Source organism: Rhinolophus ferrumequinum, chromosome 6, assembly GCF_004115265.2.
Source record: "Rhinolophus ferrumequinum isolate MPI-CBG mRhiFer1 chromosome 6, mRhiFer1_v1.p, whole genome shotgun sequence".
In the NCBI taxonomy this organism is placed as follows: Eukaryota; Metazoa; Chordata; class Mammalia; order Chiroptera; family Rhinolophidae; genus Rhinolophus; species Rhinolophus ferrumequinum.
Window position 1 is genome coordinate 93,136,387 of NC_046289.1, and position 25,194 is coordinate 93,161,580.

General features: G+C 41.5%; 1 protein-coding gene across 1 annotated transcript in view; it reads right to left on the reverse strand.

Annotated features, from left to right (window-relative positions):
• MDGA2 (MAM domain containing glycosylphosphatidylinositol anchor 2) overlaps positions 1 to 19,574 on the reverse strand; it is an 806,109-nt gene extending 786,535 nt beyond the window's left edge. Inside the window, exon 1 of the mRNA XM_033109651.1 lies at positions 19,133 to 19,574. Within this exon, the coding sequence (XP_032965542.1) occupies positions 19,133 to 19,409 (277 nt within the window). The 5' untranslated portion in view covers positions 19,410 to 19,574. The remainder of the gene's footprint in view (positions 1 to 19,132) is intronic.
• Between the last annotated feature and the right edge of the window lie 5,620 nt (positions 19,575 to 25,194).

A 25,194-nucleotide genomic window follows, 5' to 3' on the forward strand; every position in this document is an offset into this window, starting at 1 on the left:
ATGGCCAATATTCTCATTTATTATTCCTAAGAACAAAAATTCTATGTAAACATAATAAATTATTCACAGAGAAATCTGAAATTTCATTAAATATAGTATATAACAACCAATAAAAGTATCAGATGACACATAAATGTTCTTAAATTTTATATAAACAAGATTAACTCCAATGGTGGAAAACTCACAGAGTAATTATCCTTTATCTGTAAATATTAATTTATTCAAAAATTGTAATATTTACATGTTCTTAACTAGAGTAGAATTAGACTTTGATCCATGTTAAATTAACAAACTTATAAATTGTTAAAAACATTAAAATTATTTCAAGATTACATAATTATTTCTTGAGGGAAAACAAGTCTTATAAAACATCAAATCACTCTGGTTAATGGTGGTTGGGTAAAAAAATAGTACCTTATAATTCTTTAATAATTTTTAAAATTACAAAGATCTTCCTAACACACACACACACACACACACACACCACACATACACACACACACACACACACACACACACACACACTGCTCCAGTAATTGATCACGGATAGTAGATAAATTATCACCTTTAATTTTTTTCAAAAAAGTGAAAATGAATAAGGACTATAACTCAGACTCGGAAATCAGGAACTTAAAGTCCCTAAAGAGCTGGCATGTGTGGCCAAGATTCTTATCATATGACATGGAGTGACTGGAAATCTGAGCAGAAGAGGAGGTAGTACTCTCTGACAAACCATCTCCTCCCCATTTTCAACCACCTAACTTCCAACCACGGAGCCAAGTGGGTATGAATGATATCCTGGCAAACAGAGCCTCAACACCCAGTAAGAATCTTAGATGGCAAAAAAAAAAAAAAAAAAAATATATAATATTATATATATATATATATATATATATATATACACACCTTTTGGAGATCGAAATTGCCGCAGTTAAGGTCCTTAAGAATAAAAAAAATCATTTTCTATAGAACACAGTACAAGAAATACAAACAAGACAGTAACAACAAATTTCCAAGGAGAATAGATATCATTTACTGAGGGAATATGCTGGAGGCAACAGTTCTTTGCTTACATTTGCTGAGATCTATGACTATTGTGGTTTGAGCTTTACATAACTTTATCTGCCTTGCCTAGATGAATGGGAATGATATACCAGAGGAAGGTGTATGCAATGTCTCAGATGTTTCAGAGCTTGGGATAAGTAGTAATTACAGGCAATATAGAAATCGGCAGTTATTACTGGGGACTACCCATGCATTTGAGAAAGACAACGGAAGGCTGACATTGATTTATTACAGTGTTTGGAAGAATAGTGCCCTCCCCCACCCAGAGATGCCCACATCCTAGTTCCCACAAACTGTGAATATACTAGGTTGCTTGGAAAAGAGGAATTAAGGTTGTAGATGTAATTAAGGTTGCAGATGTAATTAAGCTTGCTAATCAGTTGACCTTAAAGTAGAGAGAGTGTCCTGTATCATCAGGGTGGATCCCATGTAATCACAACATCCTGGAAAGTGGAAGAAAGTAGAAATAGAGGAGAGTCAGAGTGAGATGTGACTACAGAAGAAAGGCACAGAGAAATGCAAGCTTGTTAGTTTTGGAGATGGAAAATGGGGGCCATGAGCCAATACATGTGGACAGCATCTACGCGGTAAGAACAGTAAATAGATTCTCCCTTAGAAGTTCCAGAAATTAACAAAGCCCTGCTGACCCCTTGATTTGACAGCAAGGCCTGTGTCAAGCTTCTAACCTACAGATCTGTGAAAAAGAATTATTGCTTTGAATCACTAAGTTTGTGGTCATTTGTTACAATAACAATAAAAAAACTAATGCAATCATCAATTCAAGGTGAAGTGTGAAAGCCACAAAGCCTCCATATCAATAAATGAAAATAATCTCATCTCCTACAAACACAGTGTAAAATAAATCCAGAGGGTCAGGTCCAGGACTTAATTCGAAGGTTAGGAGTTCTAGACACAGTTGAATTCATCTGAAAAGTCTGCTACAGCTAAGAAAGATGGGAAGATGTGGAGCCCTGGATACTTGAAACGAACATCTGGTTTGATGCACTCGGTGTTGATCATCAGGGTCCCGTGGACTGTGTGTGCCTACGGAAGCGACACAACCTTCTATTCCAGACTAGTGCTTCTTCCTTCCTCCTTGCTTGAAGACAATTCAGACGACAATTCTGTGCAAGAGGACACAAGTCCACCCAAGATTTGCCACCACGTCTTCTCCGGCAAGCCTAACTACCTGGGGAGGCGCTGAGCCTGCCAAAGGAAGAGGGGACAGTGGCCCACAGGACCTGGCCAACATGGCCAGCTGGGTCAGTAAGGTAACTTCGGGATAGACTCTGAGGATGCTGGGTCAACAGGGAGCAGAAAGTAAAGTTGGATAACTGAAAGTTCACTGACATCAGCCTGGCAAGACAGCACTTTTCTTCCATAGACTCTACCTTGAAACCCCCTACTGGTAGCCAATCCAATAACTGGGGTTAAGTCACAACATAACCCAGCCATGGGGGTGTTAAAACTGCCAAGAAAGACACTACTGTCTGAAAGAAGTGGATTTAGCCAATAAGTACTAGCAGGAGCTGGCAGAGTATGGAGGGGAATGGATTCCGAGGGTGTTGGATTAAGGTGGGAACGGAAATAAAGCTGGATAACGGAATGTTTTTTGATATGGATGCAGCATAAAGCATTATTAACACCCTGGTGAGGACTGCAGGAAATAGTGCAATATTGGCGTTAGGACAGCCATGCACACTTGGCTTGCCTGGGACACCCTTACTGGGTGAAACAGAAATGCCAGAAATGTGGCATGTGGTAGCAAAGGGGATCAAAGGACAGGCTGTTTTTTATTCCTAGAAAGGGGGACAGATTTGTGCTATTGTGGTCACTTTCTTTTATTGACCCCTGTATTACTCGGCAAGAGCTGCCCTAACAAAATCCCACAGACTGGGGGTGTTTATTTTCTCACAGTTCTGGAAGCTGGAAGTCCAAGATCAAGGTGCTAGCAGGGATGGTTTCTCCAGAGGCCTCTCTCCTTGGCCTGTGATGGGGCCACCTTCTGGCTGTGAGCTCACCTTTGTGTGTGTGCCTTCTAGATGTCTCTTCCTCTTCTTATAAGTACACCAGCCCAACTGGATTAGGTTCCCACCCTTATAACTCATGGAACTTTACCTCCTTAAAGGCCTTACCTCCTAATACAGTTACATCGGGGGTTATGGCTTCAACATAGGACTTTGGGGGACACAATTTAGTCCATAACCACCCCCTGAAAACCAAATATATGATTGGTCAGATATATGACAATGAGGAATTTTAAATTTTTCCCAAGACCACTGGTTATTTGGGGCGGGGGAAGGCAGAGTGTACATACTGCTTCATTATCTCTGGGCTCTCTAGAAACTAGGGAAAATCAAACCTCTACCTGGAACATACTTGCAGGTCCATCCCAGCTTCACAGTACCTCATGCGCTCAGTTTAGAACTCTGCTGCAACTGAATCACAGTTCAACTGATCCCTCTGCTCAGTCCAGGCTCCCTCCCTCCCTGCCTCCCTTCCAGGTATTGTTCCCAAGACCTGCATTCCCCTCATAAACCACCTGCATGCAAATCTTCCTCTCAGTCTCAGTGTCCTGGGGAAGCCAACCGCTACATGCAGACCCCTCATCCTGCCTGGATCCAGCCTACTAGTTCCCATGACCTGGCCCACCTATCTCCTTGTAATAACAATAAATCTAGGCCAATATTACACCAGGCTAACTCACTTGCTCCTCCCCAAGCAACTTCAAATCTAATCCCCCAGAGCAGAACAATCGTATGCGCGAAGTTTGCTTTACTGTGTTTATGTATTTGCTTTATCAATAACTTCCCATCTGAAGAAATGCTGAGTCTTCCATTAATAATGAGAAAACCTCTGCCATGTCATACTGTCAGGAGGATGACAGCTATGTATGATGAATGAGAAGCAGTCAATAGTTAAGCCACCAGAAAATTCTTAGAGCAATTTTAGAATAATCTTTAAAAATATGTAGATTTCAACTTTTATCACAAATAAAGATATTTAAATTGTATTTTCAGGTTCATATGATATTTCATCCTTTACTTTGTTTATAAGAATCTCTATTCCAGTTTTTTAGAATCCCATTAATTATTATTAAGCTTAAACAATATTGAGTGAAACGATACACCATAACATATAAATGTACTTAAATCAAAGGTATATTATTTTATACCTCAATTATTAAGATATTATCCACCTTCATCCAAAATAAGAGTATGCATCTAAGGTATCATAAAATACAAAAATCAAAAATAGAAACAGATGTAAAAACAGTGTGCAGTATATTCTGGAAGTACTCCAAAATATATGTCCAGTGTGTGAGGTAATAAAAACATAAAATCTATGATTAAACTGTTTTGAACTTTGATTTGACTCATCTTTTACTCTATTCCTTTAAAAGTCTTGCAGTTTGAGATTCTTAGATTACAAAATAATGATGATCCATTCTATTCGACAATATTATCACAATCTTCAGAGTGAAGAAAGTCATATCCCACTAGTTTCAAGTATTTGGCTCAGGTATGAAGAAGTCACTGTTTAGAGAAAAATCACAAAATCAATGTTTCCCCATTTTCTTAAAAGTCTGACTTGAAAACTATAACCATACCAACACAGTTGTACTATAAAATTAATGAATTCCCAATTCTGAGATGTGAATGTATAAGGAATTTCAGGGCACTGTTCTTGCAGCCAGACGAAGTAAGAGTTAAAGTTCCAAAGGCTCAATTGCCTCTGAAAATTTGAGGGGTGGTTATCAGTTAAAGAAAACATCAGCTGCTTAGAAATGCATGGCACTACAGCTGAATATAATACCTTTCCTGTTCTCTCTTGAAATGGTTTCCTATCGAAGCAGTTTCTGTATCAATCTCACAATAGTCAGAATGGTACAGGGTTATACTATATGACACAATAACTGCATTCAAAAAGCATAGGAAAAAATGACCTTTATCGTAGCAAATGCTGTAGCTAAGAGTCTAAAACAAATCACTAAACTGCACTAATTTGTAAGCTTTGAGGTTTGACGAACTCATTGGAGCTAAGAGCAGAGCTTGCAATCAACTGTCCTCTTGAGCACAACAAGATTTTCAAGAAAAGAAACCCACTGAAATAGTCTCCTCAATTAACTCTGTGCAAAAAATGCCCAAGCAATACCCGGAGGAAACTCAAGGCAAAAATCAGGCCAAATATGACATTTAACTATCAATCTTAACCAAGGCCAGTGATTATTAATCAGCCTGGGGAAAACCGAGTAGTACACTTGACAATGGTTATTTTTTATTAGCACACGCCTACTATGTTACATGAAGAAATATAACTACTTCTGTAGAATATCTAGAAGAGCTGTTGCTTCATTTTTACAGGTCACTAATTATGAATAAGCTTAAAATATCCTATCAGTCCAAAAATAAATTATACCAGAGAGAGCCCTGGTACTTGGTATGGGCATTTCAATTTCAAAAAACTCAAGTTATAAATCATAGCTTTCCTTTTCAAGAAAGAAAACTGCATGACATAAAGTGCTGATATTATGTGTATATATAAATGTGTGTGTGTGTGTATATATATATATATATATACACATTTCTCAGGCAAAGATCTAAAATTTATCATCCAATTTGCATTCCCAATATATACTATTTGAGATAAGTTTCATGAATGGCACAACACAAGCCAGATAACTTGTATATTTTAATCACACTTACATAATGAATATAATTAATAAAACATATAACAAACATTTACTGTACATACATTCACATTTGATTTCAAATTCAGCCACAAGTGACTATATGGTAGTTACTTAAACTTTATGAGTTTCAGATTCCTCATCTATCTCATTCAAAGATTAGACTATGACATAATGTATATGAAACTCATAGTATAAGATGTGGCATGGAGGAAGCACTTGATAAATGGAAATTATTTATGAAAAACTTATTATATCCTATGTTTGATTATTTTTCAATAATAGGAAAAAGGCAGAGGATCCAAGTAACTACAGTTTGGTTTGTGGATGTATTTGATTATCCACAGTTGAATAAAGATGTTTCGATGCACCCCAAACTCACTTTTAAAAAGAAGAAAAGACCAGTGTAAGACCTGACCACCAGAGTGGGAGGGATGGTCTTCAGAGCATACCTGCAAGGCTGGGCTTCAAGTGTACACATCACCGCCGTGCAGGTAAAATAAACTGCACCTGTATTGCTGTTATACAGCTAAGAAACATCTCTCTCCTGTCAATTGAAAACAAATAAAAGGAAAGAAAAGTAACATGAGTTTGTAAAGGTAATGTGAACTGGTGAACAATACGAACATGAACGCATCATAAAAGATTTTGAAAACAAAATAAATGTTAGGTGAGAGATTGCAAACCCTACTGTCAACACTAAATCAGAGTCAGCTTTTCAAGGGAAGTGGGAACGCCATTCAATTCCTGAAGCTTAACCTAAAATTCAGTGACTACCAGGAAACCTACTCCATGAATAGACACACACTAACACACACATACTTAAATAGACAGTTAATATATATGAATATATACTCTATATACAAATAAACATTTGATATATATATATACACCCTGTTTCCCTGAAAATAAGACCTACCTGGACAAACTCTAATGCATCTTTTGAGCAAAAATTAATATAAGACCCAGTCTTATATAATATAATATAATATAATATAATATAATATAATATAATGTAATATAATACCGGGTCTTATATTAATTTTTGCTCCAAAAGATGCATTAGAGCTGATTGTCCATCTAGGTCTTATTTTCGAGGAAACATGGTATATGTGTGTGTATATATATACATTCTGAAACTAGAGAAGTGATTAAGCATAAAGGTTTTTACATAAGTAAGCTTAGAGAATTAAGGTTTAACAAGCAAGTTTTCAATGATGACCAAAAAAAAAAGAACAAGTTAAAGGTTTTTTTGAGATATTACCCAAAATTATATAATAGAGTTCAATAGTAAAATCACGAAATCACAGTGAGCAGGAAGAAGGCCCTTTTCAACCCCAGCAGCGGCAGTTGGAGGGATGTCTAATGGTGAGGCACAGGAAATCATCAGAGAATAAGTAGCCTCTGAGTAAAAAGGCAGATTATTTCAGGCTGCAGCCTACTGCGAGTTATTCTTGTCTTAAGGAAATGAATGGGAAATTCCTAAATCTCAGTCTTCACAGTGATGATGTCATTATGTCACTTACATTATTGCAGGGAAGGGTCATAATGGAAGAGAGTTGTGCCTCCTTAGGCAATCATACTTAGATGAATCTATACATGACAAAGGAAGGACAAAATAGCCAAAGGCTGAACTTTGATTAATTGTGAACTAAGACAACTTCAAAATTAATCTAGCAGCTGCGATCAAGGAAAGGGTACATGTGGTCCAGTTTGAAAACATGAACCAAATGAAAAATATAAGGGAACGAAAGGAGGGGAGAATCACAATAATGGTATAGAATAAAGCATGGAAAACGACACAAGTTCTGAATCAGCATAATTTTTTTTTAAAATCAGAATCTTGATAACTACTTCACCAATTCTGAGATATGGAGGTAAGACTGATAACTCCAAAACTACACGCCAGTTAAATCTGTGCATATCAGTCTACTGTGTGTATATGCTTAAGACGGCTTGTTTGGCAAAGTCAATATTGTTCATTCCACATAATGAGAAAAATTATACTCAACTAATAATTTTGTTGTCTGTTTCAAGTCCTGAAAAAGACGACCTTCTGGTTTGGTTACAGAGTACCTGACCAGTGTTGCTAACCAATGTCTAGCTCACATATTCTGACACTCAGAAGACTAACCTAATTAATTTCTCCCATCTAATTGTTATATGAATAGGAATGATTGACATAAACTACCTTTCAACCTCAAAAAATAGAAAGTAAGTGTTTGCTAAGGATAACTCAAATGCTTTAATAGAAAAATGCTTTCTTGTGTAGGTAGTTACAATTTAATGTTGAATAAAGTCCTAGTCTTTTCACTTAATTCTAATTTAAAGATTTTGTTAAACGATTAGGTGAGTAGGTAAGAAATTTGAGTCATTTTGGTCACAGCAATTTAAATCAATTTTTAATGAAAATAAGATCTTACAAAATAAATTTGTGATAGCCCCATTTAATGATTTACTCTCATTTTGTTTTTATTTTTAAATTATCAGTTATAAGTATTCTTATACACATATATACATACACGTATACACACACACACACACACACACACAGAGGGTGCCAAAAAATGTATACACATTGTAAGAAAGGAAAACAAATGTATCAAATTTACGCTGAAGGTAACCACTTGGAGCACCTCTTGTTAAGGCAGAAGTCAAAGGAGACTTGTGTTCATCTTTTGTTATCGGTATATATTGAGCATTATGATTTTTATACAGTTTTTTCCTTTCTTAAAATGTGTATACATTTTTGACACCCTCTGTATACACATATTTCCATTTGGATGGACTGTTTTTATCTACTGCTATGTTTCAATTGGTCTCAAAATGGCAGGGTATTGAGACTATTCTTGCTTCTTGATACAAAAACAAGATGTATGCATATATTTGAATATACACATGTTAGGTCACACTAATATTCTTTGGAGCTTTTAAATGAGGGGGATTGCAGCTCTGTACCACCATTCTCACCATTAAGAAGCAGAAGGAAAACCTCCAGGGTTGGGTAGATTGAGAGAAGGAGTCTAGCCTGAGAAATAATTAACAGCTACATGTCATGTGCATACAAGATACAGTATCAAATAGCATTTTCATGCGCATATGAATATTACATATACTGTTTAAAAATATACCACTGGAGTAATTTTCTGCTAGACTGACACACTGGAATATTTTTTCAAAAATATTCCTAGCCCCTTACACTGTTCTAAGACCAAATGGCAATCCTATTATGAGGTCCAATTGCTAGAGCATCTGCAACGCTAAAAAATGCCTTTAAAAAAATGTTAGAACATCTTTTAAGAAGACAGAGGAAACTCTCCATGCACTCTACCTTAAATACAGGTATAAAAATAAAGGCATACTTCCACTTCCCTAAGAGTTTATTAGATGTGGATACTGAGGGATAGAGAGATTAAGATTTTTGCTTGTGGTAATACAGTAAAGCCGCAGGTGAACAAGAAGAAAGCCCAAGTTTTCCCAACAGTTTTCAACCACATCGTGCTGCCTTGCACAAGAATAAAAACCAATAATGAAAGCACATACCTCTCTTTTCATAAGGGCAATTCATTTCAGTGTTTGTACATTTGTAAAGAACAACATATGACACTTTAAGGCATTCTGGACCCATAGTCCACAGCCTCTAAATAGTAGGCATTCTAAAAACGCTTTGAAAGTCTTTGACTTTAACTCCAAAAGCAGCTGCTATGTACGTAGGTTCAGAGCTTCCCAAGTTTGCCTAGAACTAGGGAGGGTTCAGTATCACACAGGAACTTGAGAGACAACTGTCTTATATTCTGATGAGCAGGTCAGTTGGCTTTAAATTGAACACACACGAACCCAGAATTTTGGAGGTCATAAATATCTGAGCAAGTTCCAGAGTATCACAGGATGAAATTTATTTCGCAGACTTACAGACTTTGCCGGGGGCGGGGGGGCGGGGGTAAGGAGAAAGTGGGAGGGTGCATAGGTTAAATGACAGATACATCTTTCTAGTTGGGGTGAATTTTGCATAAATTGCTTAGACTTTGTTGAACACATATCCCAAGGTTATTTTTTCTTTCTGCACCACCATTTGTACAGGTGGGATCCATTCGGTAGCAATTCCCTTTCCTCCTCCTTCATTTTTTTGATGCCAACCTCTTTCAAGGCTCAACCCATAATGTACCAGTTTTTTCAAGTTTCCTCCAACCATGACACTCTCTATACTTGCTCTCTTTTGTGTAGGCACAAACATTTGTATACATCTCAGAGCCTTATTTTGTTTGTTTTTCTAAGCTTTATCGTCTCCGTTAACTTATAAAACTCTTGAGTTCATAGCCCTTACCACATAGCAAAATGTTATCCATAGCAGTTACATATTACTTTGTAGACTGAAGTTAGCAGAACTTAACCTAATTCTGCCCAGAATCTGTGGAGTATTCCCACTGGTCACGTTTTCTGATAAGTACCTTCTTCAGACTTTTCTGTCCTTCTCAAAACACTCCTTGGAGCCTCTTCTTCTTCAGTAGAAAGTCTGTCTGAGGCAAGGCATGGATCCATTTCACAGTTCCACTCAGAAAACAGATAATGCCCGATCCTTAATCTGTGTCTATCTCTCCATATGTACCGGAGCCATGCAATTAATTAACAGGAAGGATAATCTGGTCTACCGGGACCACAGGCTCCATTTAAGAGTTCCTATATCCCCACATCTTTCCCTTTCAGGAGACCAAAAAAAATCTCCCTGAACATGTCCTTCAGTCAAACAACATTTTTTTTTCTTCCTCTGTTTGATGCACATGAGCAAAGTTCTAATTACTTCAGAAAAAAATTATTTTGCAGTTTTGCCATTACTTAAAGGGCAGATGTTTTCTCTTGCAGCCGTTTCAGGCTAGCATACGATTTCTAACTCTCCTCCCTCTCTGAGATCTCTCCTGCCTTTTGCACAGTCCTTCTGGACTCTGGGAGGCCTAGCTAGGAATCAACCCTTCCTCTTTCAGACAGACATGTTTCCCTTTCCACAGAATCACTCAATTATTTTCATCCTTCCCACTCTCATTATAACAAAATAAGAAAAGAAATATGCTGCTTGCAGACATGGTAACATATGGTACTTGACCCCATCTGTCAACCACAGAACAGTCCTTAGAATGGTTTTGACTGGGGACAACAAGAAACTGATGTCTCCTATTTTTATGCAAAGTTGTAGAGGTAGCACACTAAAAAACAAAAAAGTAAGTTACATCATAAAGTCTAATACCTTTGCTCCTATCAAAATACATCATTAATAATTTATAGTAAATGTGTAATAACCAAAAAAAAAAATGTTCCTCATATTTAAAATCCTCTTCTTCTGTGATTGTAAACTCCTGGGAAATGTATGATTTGGACTACAAAATGGAAATCACCGTTCTTACCAAATTCAATCAATGACATCAACAGGAAATGAAATAGAACATTTTAAAAACCAAGATTAGAAACGTCATAGTATCTTGGGAAAGTGGTAAGAAAACAATCCAAAAAGGCTTAACTGGAATCAATGCAAGGTGGTATAGTTAAGAAAGAAAATGAAATTATATGGTATAAAAATGGAAAGTACCTTAGCACATGCCTCAATAATGGAGTACGAAGGATTTTAATAAGTAGGCAAAATATATATATATATATATATATATATATATAATATATATATAAAATCTCCAATATATATATATATATATATCTCCAATGATATATCTCCAATGAATGTGCCTGGGCTCTGGGAAAAAAAGCTGTGAAATTTTCTTCTGGAAAGAAATCTCACAAACAACATAGGACCACCATCTGACTGATATAATGTAAAAGCTATTGTGTCTTAAATGATAGAATGATTTAATGTCATTTTAAAGTCTCTTCTCGCAAGTTTATGATTTTACAGAACCAAAAGTTTATTAATTGGATTTGAAAATAAAAATAGGATACAGTTTTCTATGAATGCAATAATTTATTCAGTCTGCTCTAAGTAACATATTTACATTGACAGTCACTGAAGCAAAGAAATGAAATTTCATTTTGTGGGACTCTTCAGTTAACGGCAATTCCAACGAAGCTAAAAGTGTCCACTTATTCATACTTGAATTGCATTCACTATAATACTTCAGTTGTCCTTCCAAAATAGCCCAAAAGGAGAGTAAGACCTACCCCAGTTCCACTCAGAGCTGATGGCACATTCCTTTCGTTGATTGCAGCTGCTGAAGGTCACCAGCTCTAGAGCTCAGTTCCACGACTAGGCAGGTACATCTATTTGTCTTTGTGGGTAGTAAGCCCTCAGCCCAATTCCTTCAACACTTTCCCCAAAGCATGAGGACCAGGCAAGAGAACATGAGATGAATCACCTCCGTAGTAGAAAAGCAACCCGAGACCACCACGGCTCCTAACACTGTCTTAATAAGACGTACAACGAACCCATAACACTCATGCTATGACTTGCATCCCATTAGCCCTACCCCAAGCACATTCAAATAGTAAGTTTTATTTTTTCAGAAAATGTTGCTTGTACCCTGCTTCTCAAAAAGGCTTCAGGTGACCCGCCTTGTGAAACAAAAACTAAAATCATTTTACAATATCAATAAAAAGCGTCAGAACCAGAGGCACTTAAATTAAGACAAGAAATCAAGATCAAGAAAAATGCCTTCCTTGGATTTCTTTTGTGACATTTATTCACCAGAAGTGCTTCATCTCTAAATTTTTACCTCTGAAGCCTAATTATCCGAAGGTTGGCATTCTGATTTATTCTCTAGAAAATGATTCCTTAGATTTGATGTACAACCGGCTCAATCTAAAATACATAATAAGCCATTTAGGGGCTTCCCCAAGGACATAAGCAAGTAACACTGTATAAAATAATCTGCTCATTTGGCCCGTGAATTCTCCAAAACATGACTAGCAAAGACAACCTTGAACAGACAAAAATACTCCCAAGATACAAAGAATGGCCCACTTTTCCTTGTGATGTTGACTGTTGGGTAGATGTTGAGGAAAATTTGCCTTCATTGGTTGATGTGAGCTTTTGTTTATTAGTTTTTATCTTCCTACACGTGCTGTGATCAGGGGTTGAGTAAACTCCGCCTTTGGTCTTGTTCTCCGAAGCAGGGGAGATATGAGATGAGGTTGTTTTTCTGTCCCCCTTGGGTCTCAGTCTCCCGAGCAGGGGAGACATGAGATGAGGTTTTCTGTTTGGTCTCATTCTCTCAAGTAGGAGAGACATGAGATGATGTTTGTTGTTCTGCCTGTGCTGTGAGGTGATGGTTAGCTTAGGGTTAAAGAAATTCTTGACCAGGGGTTGAGAGAATTCCCTCTTTGTTCTGTCTGTTTCGCCCACATGAGCAGATGAAGTGAAGAAGTAAGTAGCTAAGTTATTTCAGGACGACGTGACAGGCACGTTGCCAGGCTTTGGAAGACCTTGGGCTGATGGCCCCAAGCAAGAACAGTAGATACTGCTTATCTGGATGAATTGTCCCTTGGGCATGATGGGCAATATTCATATCAGTAATTGCCGGATCCTCCCGGAACTGGCCATTCCCGGAGGGGGAGGCAGGAACAAGAAACTTGGCTCTAAGGTACATCTGAGAAAATATATAAGACAGACCTCAGTTGACAGTGTAATTATTATTTCGTCATTTGGTCATTTGTCACTGGTGATTTTTCATCATTCCAACATTTTGAAGACTTCCAGCAACATGCAGCTTACAACACCAGGGGATATCCCAACTTTCAGCCGTGAACCTGGAGAGGTCTGAACCAGGCCTCTGGTTCAGAACCAGCTTGTAGCTTACAACATCAGAAGACATCTTAACTTCTAACAACAACAACAATGACAAAAGCAGCAACATTTTTCAGATTGTTAACACCTCGAAAACTTATATGCAGCTTGCAGCTTATAGTGTCAGAAGATGCCTTGACTTCCAACAACACAACAAAGACAACAGCAACATTCTTGGGGACTAACAAGCAGTGTGTGGGAGACGCCTGAGTTTCTCTCCAGCTACAGATGTGGCAAGGTTTGATTTATGACCTTTTCCAGTGTTGTTCTCCCCCAGTTGTGAGAGCTTTTGGCATCTACTGTAATAATTACTATCCTATAGAGCTTATTACTGCTTTGGATACTCCTTACTGATGTATTTGTGTATTAGCCAAGTGATTTTTGATCAACAGTAAACATATGTTGGGATCTCTTAAAACTTACATGTATGTGTACTCCTTTGACATGACATTGTTATCAATGTATATAGTTTAGTCTTAACACCTTACTTCTGACATTAACATATTCCATAATGCCTTTGTCTTTTGCTATTACATATTGCTAAATAAATTGATTAGATAAGCTAAATAAATTGATTAGCCCTATTCTAGCGTGTGTTCCTCTCCCCTCCTTCTCACTTGTCATTATTGTGGCCAAGATGGTGATGATAAAAGAGTCTGTGTGTGTGCGTGCACACAGGGACAGTTGGGTGAGGGGTAGGAAGAGAGGTCAGAGCTGACTGTGTGTGATAGAACTTTAGACTGATTTTTTTCATCAACATTTATTACACTCATCTCTTCCTCTCCTTCCACAGGCTGACACCCTAAATAGGTGTTCAGTCAAAAGCAGTTATCTGATCACAGGTTCACTCCAAACTAGAACTGGGCAAAAATTGCAGCTCAGGGCACTTGGGATGTGAGTATGAGAACATCCTAGGACAGGATGTAATGGTCAACTGACCTTCCACAGCATCCGTTACTGCTGGGTCAATCTGTCCATCCAGATTTAAGTCAAGTCATGGACAGTCTGAAATAGCTTCCAGATGCTTCCTGCCCATCTTATCTCCTGGTTCTCAATTCCACTAAGCCTTTTCTATCCAGCTACTTCCTGGAGTGTCATTTTTAATTGTATGAGATTAATTGATATTATTTGAACTAAGTGAAATATAGCTTGCTAATTTGTCATACACATGTGTTTGATAAACTTATTCTATTTATTGTTTCTAGCATATCTTGAAAGCTATTTAGGGACAGTACATGAACTATTTCAGGACACGAAGCCATTGGTTGATTTGGCTACCATTAAAAACTCTTCAGACATAAACTTTTATTTTGATTTTCATTTGTAGTGATTTGTCCTGTGGTAATGCAGTTACAATCTTTTATTAGTCTCCTTGGAAATTAAGGGTATGATAGGCCAGATAAAAAAAAATACAGTGTGTATAGGTGGAACAGTTTTTCCTTTTTTGGCAAGACAACTTGCCAAAAAGAGAAGTTTACACGAGATACGAGTCTCAGTATTATGCCATTATCAACAAATCTCTAGAAAACAGTTACACAGCCCAAACAATTTACTTCCAAAGAATGACTTACAGAGAAAACTCCCCAAACTAGGAAAATGCTTTGGATCCCTCAGCTCTAGGTATTTCTGTACGTATACACACATCTGAGGTTTACCTTGCAACTCTTGATACTGTGTTTAATCAGTTACCATAAACCAAATGCAGTGAGAGTGCAACAAAATTAATAATGCCCAAAATGGATACCAGTTGATTGTCCATTTAATAACTTTTGGTTTTCATTGATGTTAACTGAGTAAAAATAAAAGTAAAACAAAATTTTAAAATTACGAGAATGTTTTGAGGAAAAAAATTTGAATACAAATAACTTTTTAAAATTCAAGAAGGGAAAATCTGTAACTTCAGAAAAATGGATTTATAACACCATATAAATATAGATATCTCCAAATGGGTGTTATCCATCAAAATAGTTAATATAGTTGTCTTGGGAAGTCCACATAAGTTAGTTTTTGATGCTGCTCTATTATGAAGAAATTTTTTTGTAATCTTTCTTTCAGAAGTATTTTCCAATAATTTATATTACTGCAATGCCATCTCTGATACATAATATGTAAGGAATATACAGGAAAAATGTCATTTGTAAAAAATTTTTTTTAATGACAGAATTATTGGTGGAGAGTAGACAGGCAGATATAAATGAAAGGAGAATCTCCCTCACTCAGCTGCCCCACACGCATATACAAATCTCAGCCATTATGCAGTTAGTTTGTTAAGCAATATTCCCAGATAAATGTCAGTGAGTTTCTAGGTCTATAGTTGAAATTTTCACACTTTAGTACTTCACGTGCGTGCCAAGCTGACTGAGCACAATGGGAAGATTACAGTAACTCAAGACAACGTAACCCATACATTAAAATATTCTCAATTACCAAAAATATATATTTGAATTTCATGCTCAGTTTTCCAGCCAAGAAGTGGAAGGGTGAAGGGACTGACTAGCGATTTCAAAAAAGAAAGGTTACAATGATACGTTTCCAATCATGTAAATAATATTAGGCTACAATGAAGTGACTTGCCTAAGTTACCTATCCCACAAGTTTTATATCCTCTTGAACCTCGCTACTAGAAAACAGTATTAAGTAATAATACTATTTTTACTGTGTAGTGTGAATGGTTTTCCATCTGGAAATACAGGCAAATAAAGGGATACAGGGATAGAGGTTTTTACGCTACCAAAGATCCTATCAAGGTCTTTGAAGTCTGCTTATAATTGCCGTGTGGTTTTTTTGTGTGTGTTTTTTGGGTTTTTTTTGTTTGTTTGTTTGCTTGCTTTGCTTTTTTTAATACATCACTTCCATTTCTCTTCAGATAAAATGTTCAAAACACACTTTATAGCCGTACACTATCTCTTATGTCTATGTCCTTTACAACTGATCGATGTTTTATAACTAAATAAAAATAAACTGTTCTCTTCCCCATAAATGCTTCCACAAATAAAAATAAAACTCCTTTAGGTTAAGAAAGGTCAAGATTTACAAAGTCGATGCAAGGAAATTTGAAGTCTATATCCGTGATTCTCACACTTGAGCATTCAGCAGAATCATGACCTGAGGTAATGAACACAGATTGCTGGGACCCACATTCTGAATTTCTGATTTAGAAAGTCTGGAACGTTGATCATTTGCATTTCTAATAAGTCCCCAGATGAAACTGATGCTAAAGGTGAGGGTTCCCCAGTTTGAGAACCTAACATCTGGGATATGCAAGACAGATTTGAAAAGTCATAGATAAATATATTTTTCCACGCACTTAATAGTTTTGACATTTATAACAACCAGAGATGCTGATTTGCACACAAAGCTGATTCGATTCTCAGCTAAGTGACTAATAACCATATCAATATTAAAATAAAACAAACAAACCAAAAAAAAGATCACCACCTTCATCACAATGAAGTTCAGGAGCAGAACTGCGTCCTCCTTCATTATTAAGCAACATGGGCACAGGATTATTCTAATGCTATTGTTTTCTACTTGTCTCCACTCCTAGATCTTACCCTTTTCCACTCCCCAATTTGACACTTGCCAGGAATCATAATCCGAATTACAAAAAGTAACAGGAAAATGGAACCAAGTCTTTCTAATCCAGACAGTTCCAGCCATTCCCACCACTACCAGCACCACCAATCTTTCTCACTTCTCATTATCCTCCTCCACACACATATACATACACACAATTAAAAAATAATAAAACAAACTCCTTTTGATGGGATGATCTGAACAAATGGGAAAGAAAGACTTGGGCATGGGCTAAAAGGAATTCAGACTCTCCCATGCTAAGGAACAGCTCCTTGAGAAGGCTCTAACTTCAGCATTCCTCCATCTCTGGAAGCCTGGCCACTCTCAGCTGCTGGGGACACCAGAGTCTGGCAGAACTCAAAGAGCACTAAATAAATCACTGCTCTCCTCAAGGCCCCAGGGCCTGCCAACCGCCAAGAGGTAGGACCTGATTGGAGTCTCAGCGTCTCTCTCATAGGTACACACCACCACCACCACCATTTAGCAAGCTCTGTTCCATCTGGGAACCAGGGAGCAGGAGAAGGGAAATAAAGATGCTCAAAGGTGGGATAAAGTGAAGGTTTCTTGGCCAGAGCCAAGGCGGCAACTAGGAAGACACAAGAGGGGAGTGGCAGAAGGCCCTGCTGGCGCGAGTCCAGAGCTCCTACTTGGGGGCGGGGGGGGGGGGGGGGGGGGGGGCACCCTCCTGGCCACCCTCCAGCACTGCTAGGCCCTGGACAGAACACAGTGGAGAGATTACAGGCTGGGTCGCATCTCCTGCGTTCTTTCTCAAACACCCACCCACTGTGCACTCGGTGATCTCAGAGTTTGAGGATTCAAGGTCCCCTTGTACCCGCGCCCACTCCGCAGTCCGCAGTCAGGTCTAGGGTCTGCAGGGTAAGGTCCAGCATTTCCACACTCATGCCATTTGCCCCGGGGGTTGCCACTGACTTAGCACTGCAGTGCTAGGGTCCAAACTCCCGAGTGAGACAGTGGACAGTGGGCTGGATTTACAGCACACATTCTCAGGATATTGGCCCTAAGGGAGTTGTGGGCGAGTTCTGTCCCCTGAAGGGCTGTTCTCCTAATCAACCACCATACCTCGAGATCACAAAAGTTATTTTTTCCTTTATGGCACCGCCTTCTTGTCCCGGGAGAAGACGCACTTCGGCCAGAACCCGGGTGTGTGTGCGTGACTGTATATTTTCGGTCCCGAAAGCCAAGGGTGCCAACTGCTGACAAGCAAGGGAACCTGGATTTGCTCCTGAGGACTTAAAAACCTCCGAATTAACAAGCTCGCCCTTCTCCCGGTCCTAACCTGTCCAGACCTGGGTTTTCCAGAGAACTAGGACTGTGTTCCAGTTGCAGTGAGCTGGTGTCCTGCCCCGGAGCCAAGACGCGCGGACGTGGCCACCCGTTCATTCATGCATTTGCTCATCCATTCACACAAACATGTTTCTTAATTGTGTCTGGCACCGAGAATCTTGCCTGCTATTTTCCCCTCCCCAAGTCAGTGCTCATGGCAACGGCCGGTGCAGAATGCAACTCAACTGTCACCCCACTTCCTGAGCCGGAAAATCAAGTCATTTAGGCATTCACACACAAAAAGGAAAAGGTGTGTGGGGGGGGGGACGGGGGCGGAGAAGAATGGGGCTCGCACTGGGGTCACATTCGAAGCCTCCCTTCGGGGGAAACCGCAGCACCGACACCGCGGCACGCGGGGAGCCAAATTATTAAATCAAAGACTGGTAGAGCTTGGGTCCCCAGGAGGGATAAATCAAGTGCAAAGCCACTCGTTCGCAGGAGTGCAACGCTGCCGGCTCGACCCAACTCCGAGCCCGAGCCGAGGTGCTGGGGGAGCGGCTTGCAGCCCAATCCGCAACGCGCTCGCTGTCTCCTTATAGCTCCCAATAACGTGATGGAGTGTGAATCAAATGCCACGCCGGGAGGGGCCCCGGGACTGCGCGAGTCGTGCTTTCTCGCTCACCAGCGTATCTTGCCTAAGAATCACAAGGTCACGATAGCGTCGCGATTCCACTTACCGTACACTCCTTGGCCAGAGATCCCCTCCAGGAGGACTGTTAGCAGCCACACGAGACCGTACACTAAATCCATCTTCACGTGAACACGAACATATCCAGCCCAGGGGGGACGCAGCGGGACCTTCTGGAGGCCGGTGGCCAAGCGAGTGCGCTCCACTCGCTCACGGGCCGCGCCGAGGTGCCCGGGACCCGCTCGCCCAAGGAAGCGCCGTCCGTCCGTCCTTCCCCGGCCGCGGCCGTGAGCGGAGCGCAGGAGCCCCACACACCCCACACTCATGCACGCACGCACACACAGACACACAGACACACTCCCACAACACAATACCCTGACACACAAACGCACGCCTCACTCACACCGGGCGCCTGGGAAAATCGCAGACGCCGGGGAGGAGCGGGGGGCGTGATGCGAAAGGGAGCCGAGAGGCGAAGTGTTCTTCAGGGCAGCGGGCTCCAGTCTCCGCAGCGGAGGCTGCGGCGGCGGCGACGCGCTGGGCTGGCGGCGGGCGCGGGCAAGGGGCCGGGGGTGCCGAGCGGTGCGAGCCTGGCGCGGGCAGCCTTGGAGCAGGAAGTGGCCTGTGACTCGGGGCACAGAGCAGGAGCTTCCTCGCCTGTGTTCGCTTTTACAAAGTAACTCGCGAAGGTCCCCGGAGGAGCGTCAAGCGGCGGCAGCGGCCCGCCCGCCCGCAGTCCGGAGCCCCCAGCCCTGCTGTCTTGCCTTCCCCCATTCCATCAGTTGCCATTGCAACGCCAATCCTATTACACGATACAGGCTCGCATCGCCGAGCGGGGAGAGGAGGAAGAGGAGGAGGAAGGAGGAGGAGTGGGACTAGGGGGACCGGGGTGGGGAGGAAGGGAAGGGAGGCGGAGGAGGAAGGAGGCGAGGGACCGACAGGGCGCAGAGTGTGCGTCTCTAGCTCTCTCGGGCGACAGCCTCAGCCTCCGCCGCCACCTCCACCACCACCACCGTTCTCCAAAATAGGCTTCAGCGCCCCACCAGCGAAGAGGGGCCTCGGGCCGGCCGCACCAATTCCGGGAGCCGAAGGCAGAGTCCAGGCACCGCCACTTGCGAGAGAGGGAAGCAGAGACCGGATCCGCACACCCGTCTACGCGAGCTCACCCGCCCCGCGCGCGTCCTCTTGGCTTCTGCGCCGCCCCCGCCAGGTGGAGGGGTGGGGGCCGTCGGGACCCGCGGGAGTTTAGAGGAGGGAGCCGCAGAAGGGGTTCCCCGCCTGGGCTAGCGTAGTGCTGGCATCCGGAGGTGAACGCGGGATCGGCCGCCTGAGGACGACACCCGGCGGGCTGCGCGGCCGCCGCTCGGGCCCCAGCTGCGGCAGGGGTCCCCGGGCCGGGCGGCGGAGCGCCCAGGGCTGGACGCCGGCCGGAATCCCTGGGCGTGCGCTGGAGTGCGCGCCGCGGAGGCCAACAGGAGAGGAGGAGGAGGGCGACGCCGAGAGCTGGCGGACCGGCTGCCGGGCTGCCAGGAGGAAGGCTGTGTGTGGTCACGTTGTGCGCTACGTGCAGGGAGCGCGAGCTGCTAGCCGCAGCCGGGCGACGTCAAAGCCGGGTGCGCGGCTCAGTCGCCTTCCTCCGCGCTCTGCTCCTCCTTCGCTCGGCCTGCCTGTGGCAGCCCCGGAGCTCGCCAGGACGGACAGCGCCGGGAGGCTCCGCGAGGCCAGCCGCAGCCGGCCGCCAGCCTTCCCCGCCCAGGCCCTCCCCCGTTTTCCCGCGAGCTCCGCGGCGGCAGACGCCCGTTACTGTTTCTCATGCGACTGTGCGAGCGTTCGCTCGGGGAAGGGCCAGCCACCACCTTAGACCAGGGGTAATTACAGGACCCAACTCTCCCCTCCCCGCCGCCCAAGGTCTTCCAGGATCCGTTCCGCTTGACTAGAGGGCAGAACAGGCCACAGCACTTGGAAGAGGCTGCGTTTCTTTCGCATTTCTGTCCTTTTAAATGGAAATGTGGTCATCACAGCAATGAAGGCTCCAGGGCAGAAACGCTAGGAGTTCAGAGCTTACTTTAATATGCACTGTCTCCTACTAAAGTTAACAGCTTTGAAAATCTTTTCTCTTTGGAGAAAAAGAGAGTCTCGTTGAGGCAGAGCTAGCTCTGATGTTTGAGGACCTTAAGAAATTCATCGTTGTAAAAAGGATTAGAAAATGCAAGGCATCTTTCATTTACATTGGAACTAGTGGAGACTGACTTGACCAAAAATTAATAGGAAAAACTGGAAATACAGTATTAGTCTGATCTGTTTTTGTAACCACAATAATTAGTGCTTCCTGCACGCAATCCACTTTGTTGAATATACTATTCTTGAGTGATTCAAACAGCATTGGAATGGGAAGTGTTTAAAATAGCTAAAAAAGTGTATTTATACACGTGTTACTATAGTAATTGCTATTGGAAAATCTGGAGCATAGTATTCATTTATCTGCTCCAATAATAGACTGATAGAACACCGCAGGTCCCTCTCCTCCTGCTACTTGTGCTGGGGGAAGGGGACTCCAAGCATTAGAAAATGAATAGACTCCGTTGTTTATACTAAGGTCCTTCTCCTCACTTAAGTGAATTATGCATGTTTATTTTATAGGGTGTGATCTAGTGCTGACCCTCTGGGGTGCAAGATGAAAGGAACCAAGAAGGTTGAGAAGGTCCCAAAGGATGCCTCACGTCATGTTAAGAACCCACCCCTTCTTCATGAAATGCCGTTTTCACATAGATAGAATTAAGTATCAGGCTAGAAGCAACTCTCAACGCGTGGCGTTTTGCAAGAGGAATGAATGAAGCTCACTCAGTGGTCACCTGTGGTCTTTGGGGGGAGGGGAATTGTCTTCTGTTTGTGGAGATCCGTCTTATAAAAGTAGATCATTCCTGCGTACTGCAGCACAGCAGCTGCGTGGTCAGTAAACTGCAACCCCTCTGAGATCACAGCTCAGAACCTGTCTTGTCCACGATGCATTTATGTCCAGATTTTAGCTGCTCATGTTCGGAAATAGTAGTTCACCGCCCATATTCATTCTGTCCTTTTAAAATTCTTATTTATGCAATCCATCTTTTTGCATGATTTTGGGACTCTAAATTGAGGTATTTTACTATCCCAAAGAGTCAGCGTATCACTTTGACAAAAGAACCCAGACGAATGGTGATTACTTTTCTTCACCTTCAAAATTAGAAGATAAGCTTCAGAAACTCAGGGACTTTCTTTTAAAAGTAGTGCACATCTCTGCCTAGGAAAGGACCCATGGAGCCCTCAGCAGTTCCTGAGTGAACTAATTGGAGCTTGTAGAGAACTTAGAGAACCTGGTCATTTTACAAATTATTTCAGTTAGGGAAACAGCCATGTGTACGTATATAATATGGGCTAGGCCTTATCTTGGCTATTGGACATTCAAAGATATATATGATAGAATCCCTTCCTTTAGAAAACACACAGTCTAATAGGGTATGTTGGTCAACACCGGTACCACTACATCAGTTGACACTACAAGTCCTATATGAATAAAAGCCCAGGACACAGGACAGCAAATTTTACATGCAATCATTAATTGGGTGATACGACAGTAAGAATAAAAATTCCACAGATTTAATATGTTTTTTTTTTCTTTCTATGAAAAAATACTGGGTAGATCACTTATAGAAACAATTGGCCAATTCAATCCACCAAAGTTTGGTTTTGTTTTTTCCTGGAATTCAACATTTTTAGGCTGCTCTGACCAAACAGGCATGATATATACAACCACACCTGGGCACTAGCTATTGAAAGCCTCCAGGTGGTGAACCTGAGCTGAGGCTTAAGGACAGACAGGCAGAGAGATGGTTTATCAGAGAGAAGAGGAGGAGCTCTAGAAAGCAGGTCTAAAGGCTGTAATGAAATCACGCCCAGGGCACTCTGTGTGGCCCAATTAGAGCAGTTTCCCACAGGGGCCTGTCAATAACTTTAAGGATAGTCAGCTTCTTGGATTTTGCATAGTGAGTACAAACATTGCATAGAACCCAAATGAATCCCTCGTTGTATTACTGCCAGGCTCCACTCAGGAGTGTTCTTCTGTCTCTAGTGGGAGCAGCAATGGACACATTATCATTTGTGATGACAGGATGCTGAAAATTTAGGGGCTCTCCTCTGACAGACTTAATTACCGTAATAACCTGTTATAGTTATATTGACTATAGTTTCATTTCAAATTTCTATCTTCATCCTCTAATATGAGCATGATGTTCCAAACCTAGGTAGCTTGAGAAAGGCAATGTCATGGAGGAAGTCACGGCTTGGCAGGAGATCCACCCACAGTAGTAGGGCAGAAATGAGAAAAATAACTCTGAAGAAAAGTAACTCTGAAGATCCAGCTGAGTAGGCAAAATCAGAATATCAGTGGCAAATCTGTCCTTTCTTTCCAATTTAGCCTTATCCCACAAAGCAAAGACCACGTCTTGCATAATATTTATGGTCGCTCCCTGTTCCCCTGCTGACCCTTTAAATCACACTGACTCCCATACACACTATTTTCTTGCCGGTTTATAAAAACAAACAAGAATGTAAAAAGTATCAGTGGCATATAGGAAATCTCTCAGGAATTGTACATCCTGATCTGTTGCGTCATAGTTCCTTTGCTTGCCTTGTTGTTCTTGGTTACAGGTTCCCGGCTCACATCACAGTTTCCTAGGACTATAACCCACCCTGTATCATTCCTTGGTTGGCTGCATATCTCGACCCCTGGCCTAGCCTTTTATCCTGAGGCTTAATCTATTTTCAAAATCTGTTAAGGCAAGCTCCATTGGTTGATGGCCCAGGCTTGAACCTCAGAATCCAAACTACCACCTCCACAACCTCTACTCAATGGACTAGATCTCTTTAAAACTTACCAAGATCACAATAAAGTTTAATTAAACCTGAAAACAGAACCATCCCTACAGGTCACACACTCTTCTGTCCTAGTAAATGGTGTCTAGCCAAATGTCTGTCCACCTAGTTTTATTTTGTCCTACCGTACGCAGTAATCGCTTCCTGTAGGCAGGCTTAGAAATCTAAGCAGCTTTACATAGAATGTGGGCGATAGTGAAAAGCAGCATCACATTGGGGACCCCAGGGGCTGGTCGTTTCCAGGAGGCAGGTCGTTGTTCATAATCACAGAACCCAGACACTGGTGTTAAGTATGAGATGAGGGTTTTGTTTTAGGAAACAGGATTGTCCCTCAATCGGGCTTTAGGGAGAACTAAAAGGGCAATGAGAAAGGCAACTGCTAATATTAGAAATACAGAAGCATATCGAATCCCCATTGTATGGACTGAGAGAAGGCAAGAGGAGATATGGCTTGAGGAAGCAACAAAATACCCAGAGAATAATCCCTGGAGGTAGCAAAGCCAGGGTCCAAATCAAAACGGAGGGTCGGACGAGAGGCTGAATGCATGCAGCCTGTTTTGAGAGGGTGCCAAGGTAAACTGTTACCAGATGATGGGGCTAAGGTCTCAGATATACTGTGGCTGTTAGTGAGGGATATGAGACAAACCGAGGACAGTAGAGGCAGAGACAGAAAACATGAGGCAAGCGCCTTGTTATTCCTATCTTCAGCTTAAAAATTGCACATTTCTAGAGTTTTTACTCACGGTAAAGAGCATCCCTTTCACAGGCTTTTTTTTTTTTTTTCCATTTTTTTTAAGACAGACTTGTCTGTAGTTCTAGACTTCAGGATTGTGTGAACCATTCAGGTTTTTGATACAGTTTGTATCTGGACCCCGTAATAATTTTTAAGAGCCTACCCACACATACCATTGCTTTGGTAATTTTCCTAGCCCTGCCATGGACTTTTTCTGGCATGTCTCCCTCTGCTTATAATTCTGACACTATCTCAGGAACAAATCCAATGCTCATTTGTTCTAGATTACAAGATGTTCAGTGCAGGGCAGTGTAACATAGTAGGTAAACATCTGAGCTTTGACAGCAGACTGCCTTGGGCTTGAATCCCTGACATCAATGACTTTGATATTTCCCTTATCCCATAAAATGAAAAGAGCAAGAGGTTATGAAGAGTTTTATATAAAGTAATACATGTAAGATGCATAGCAC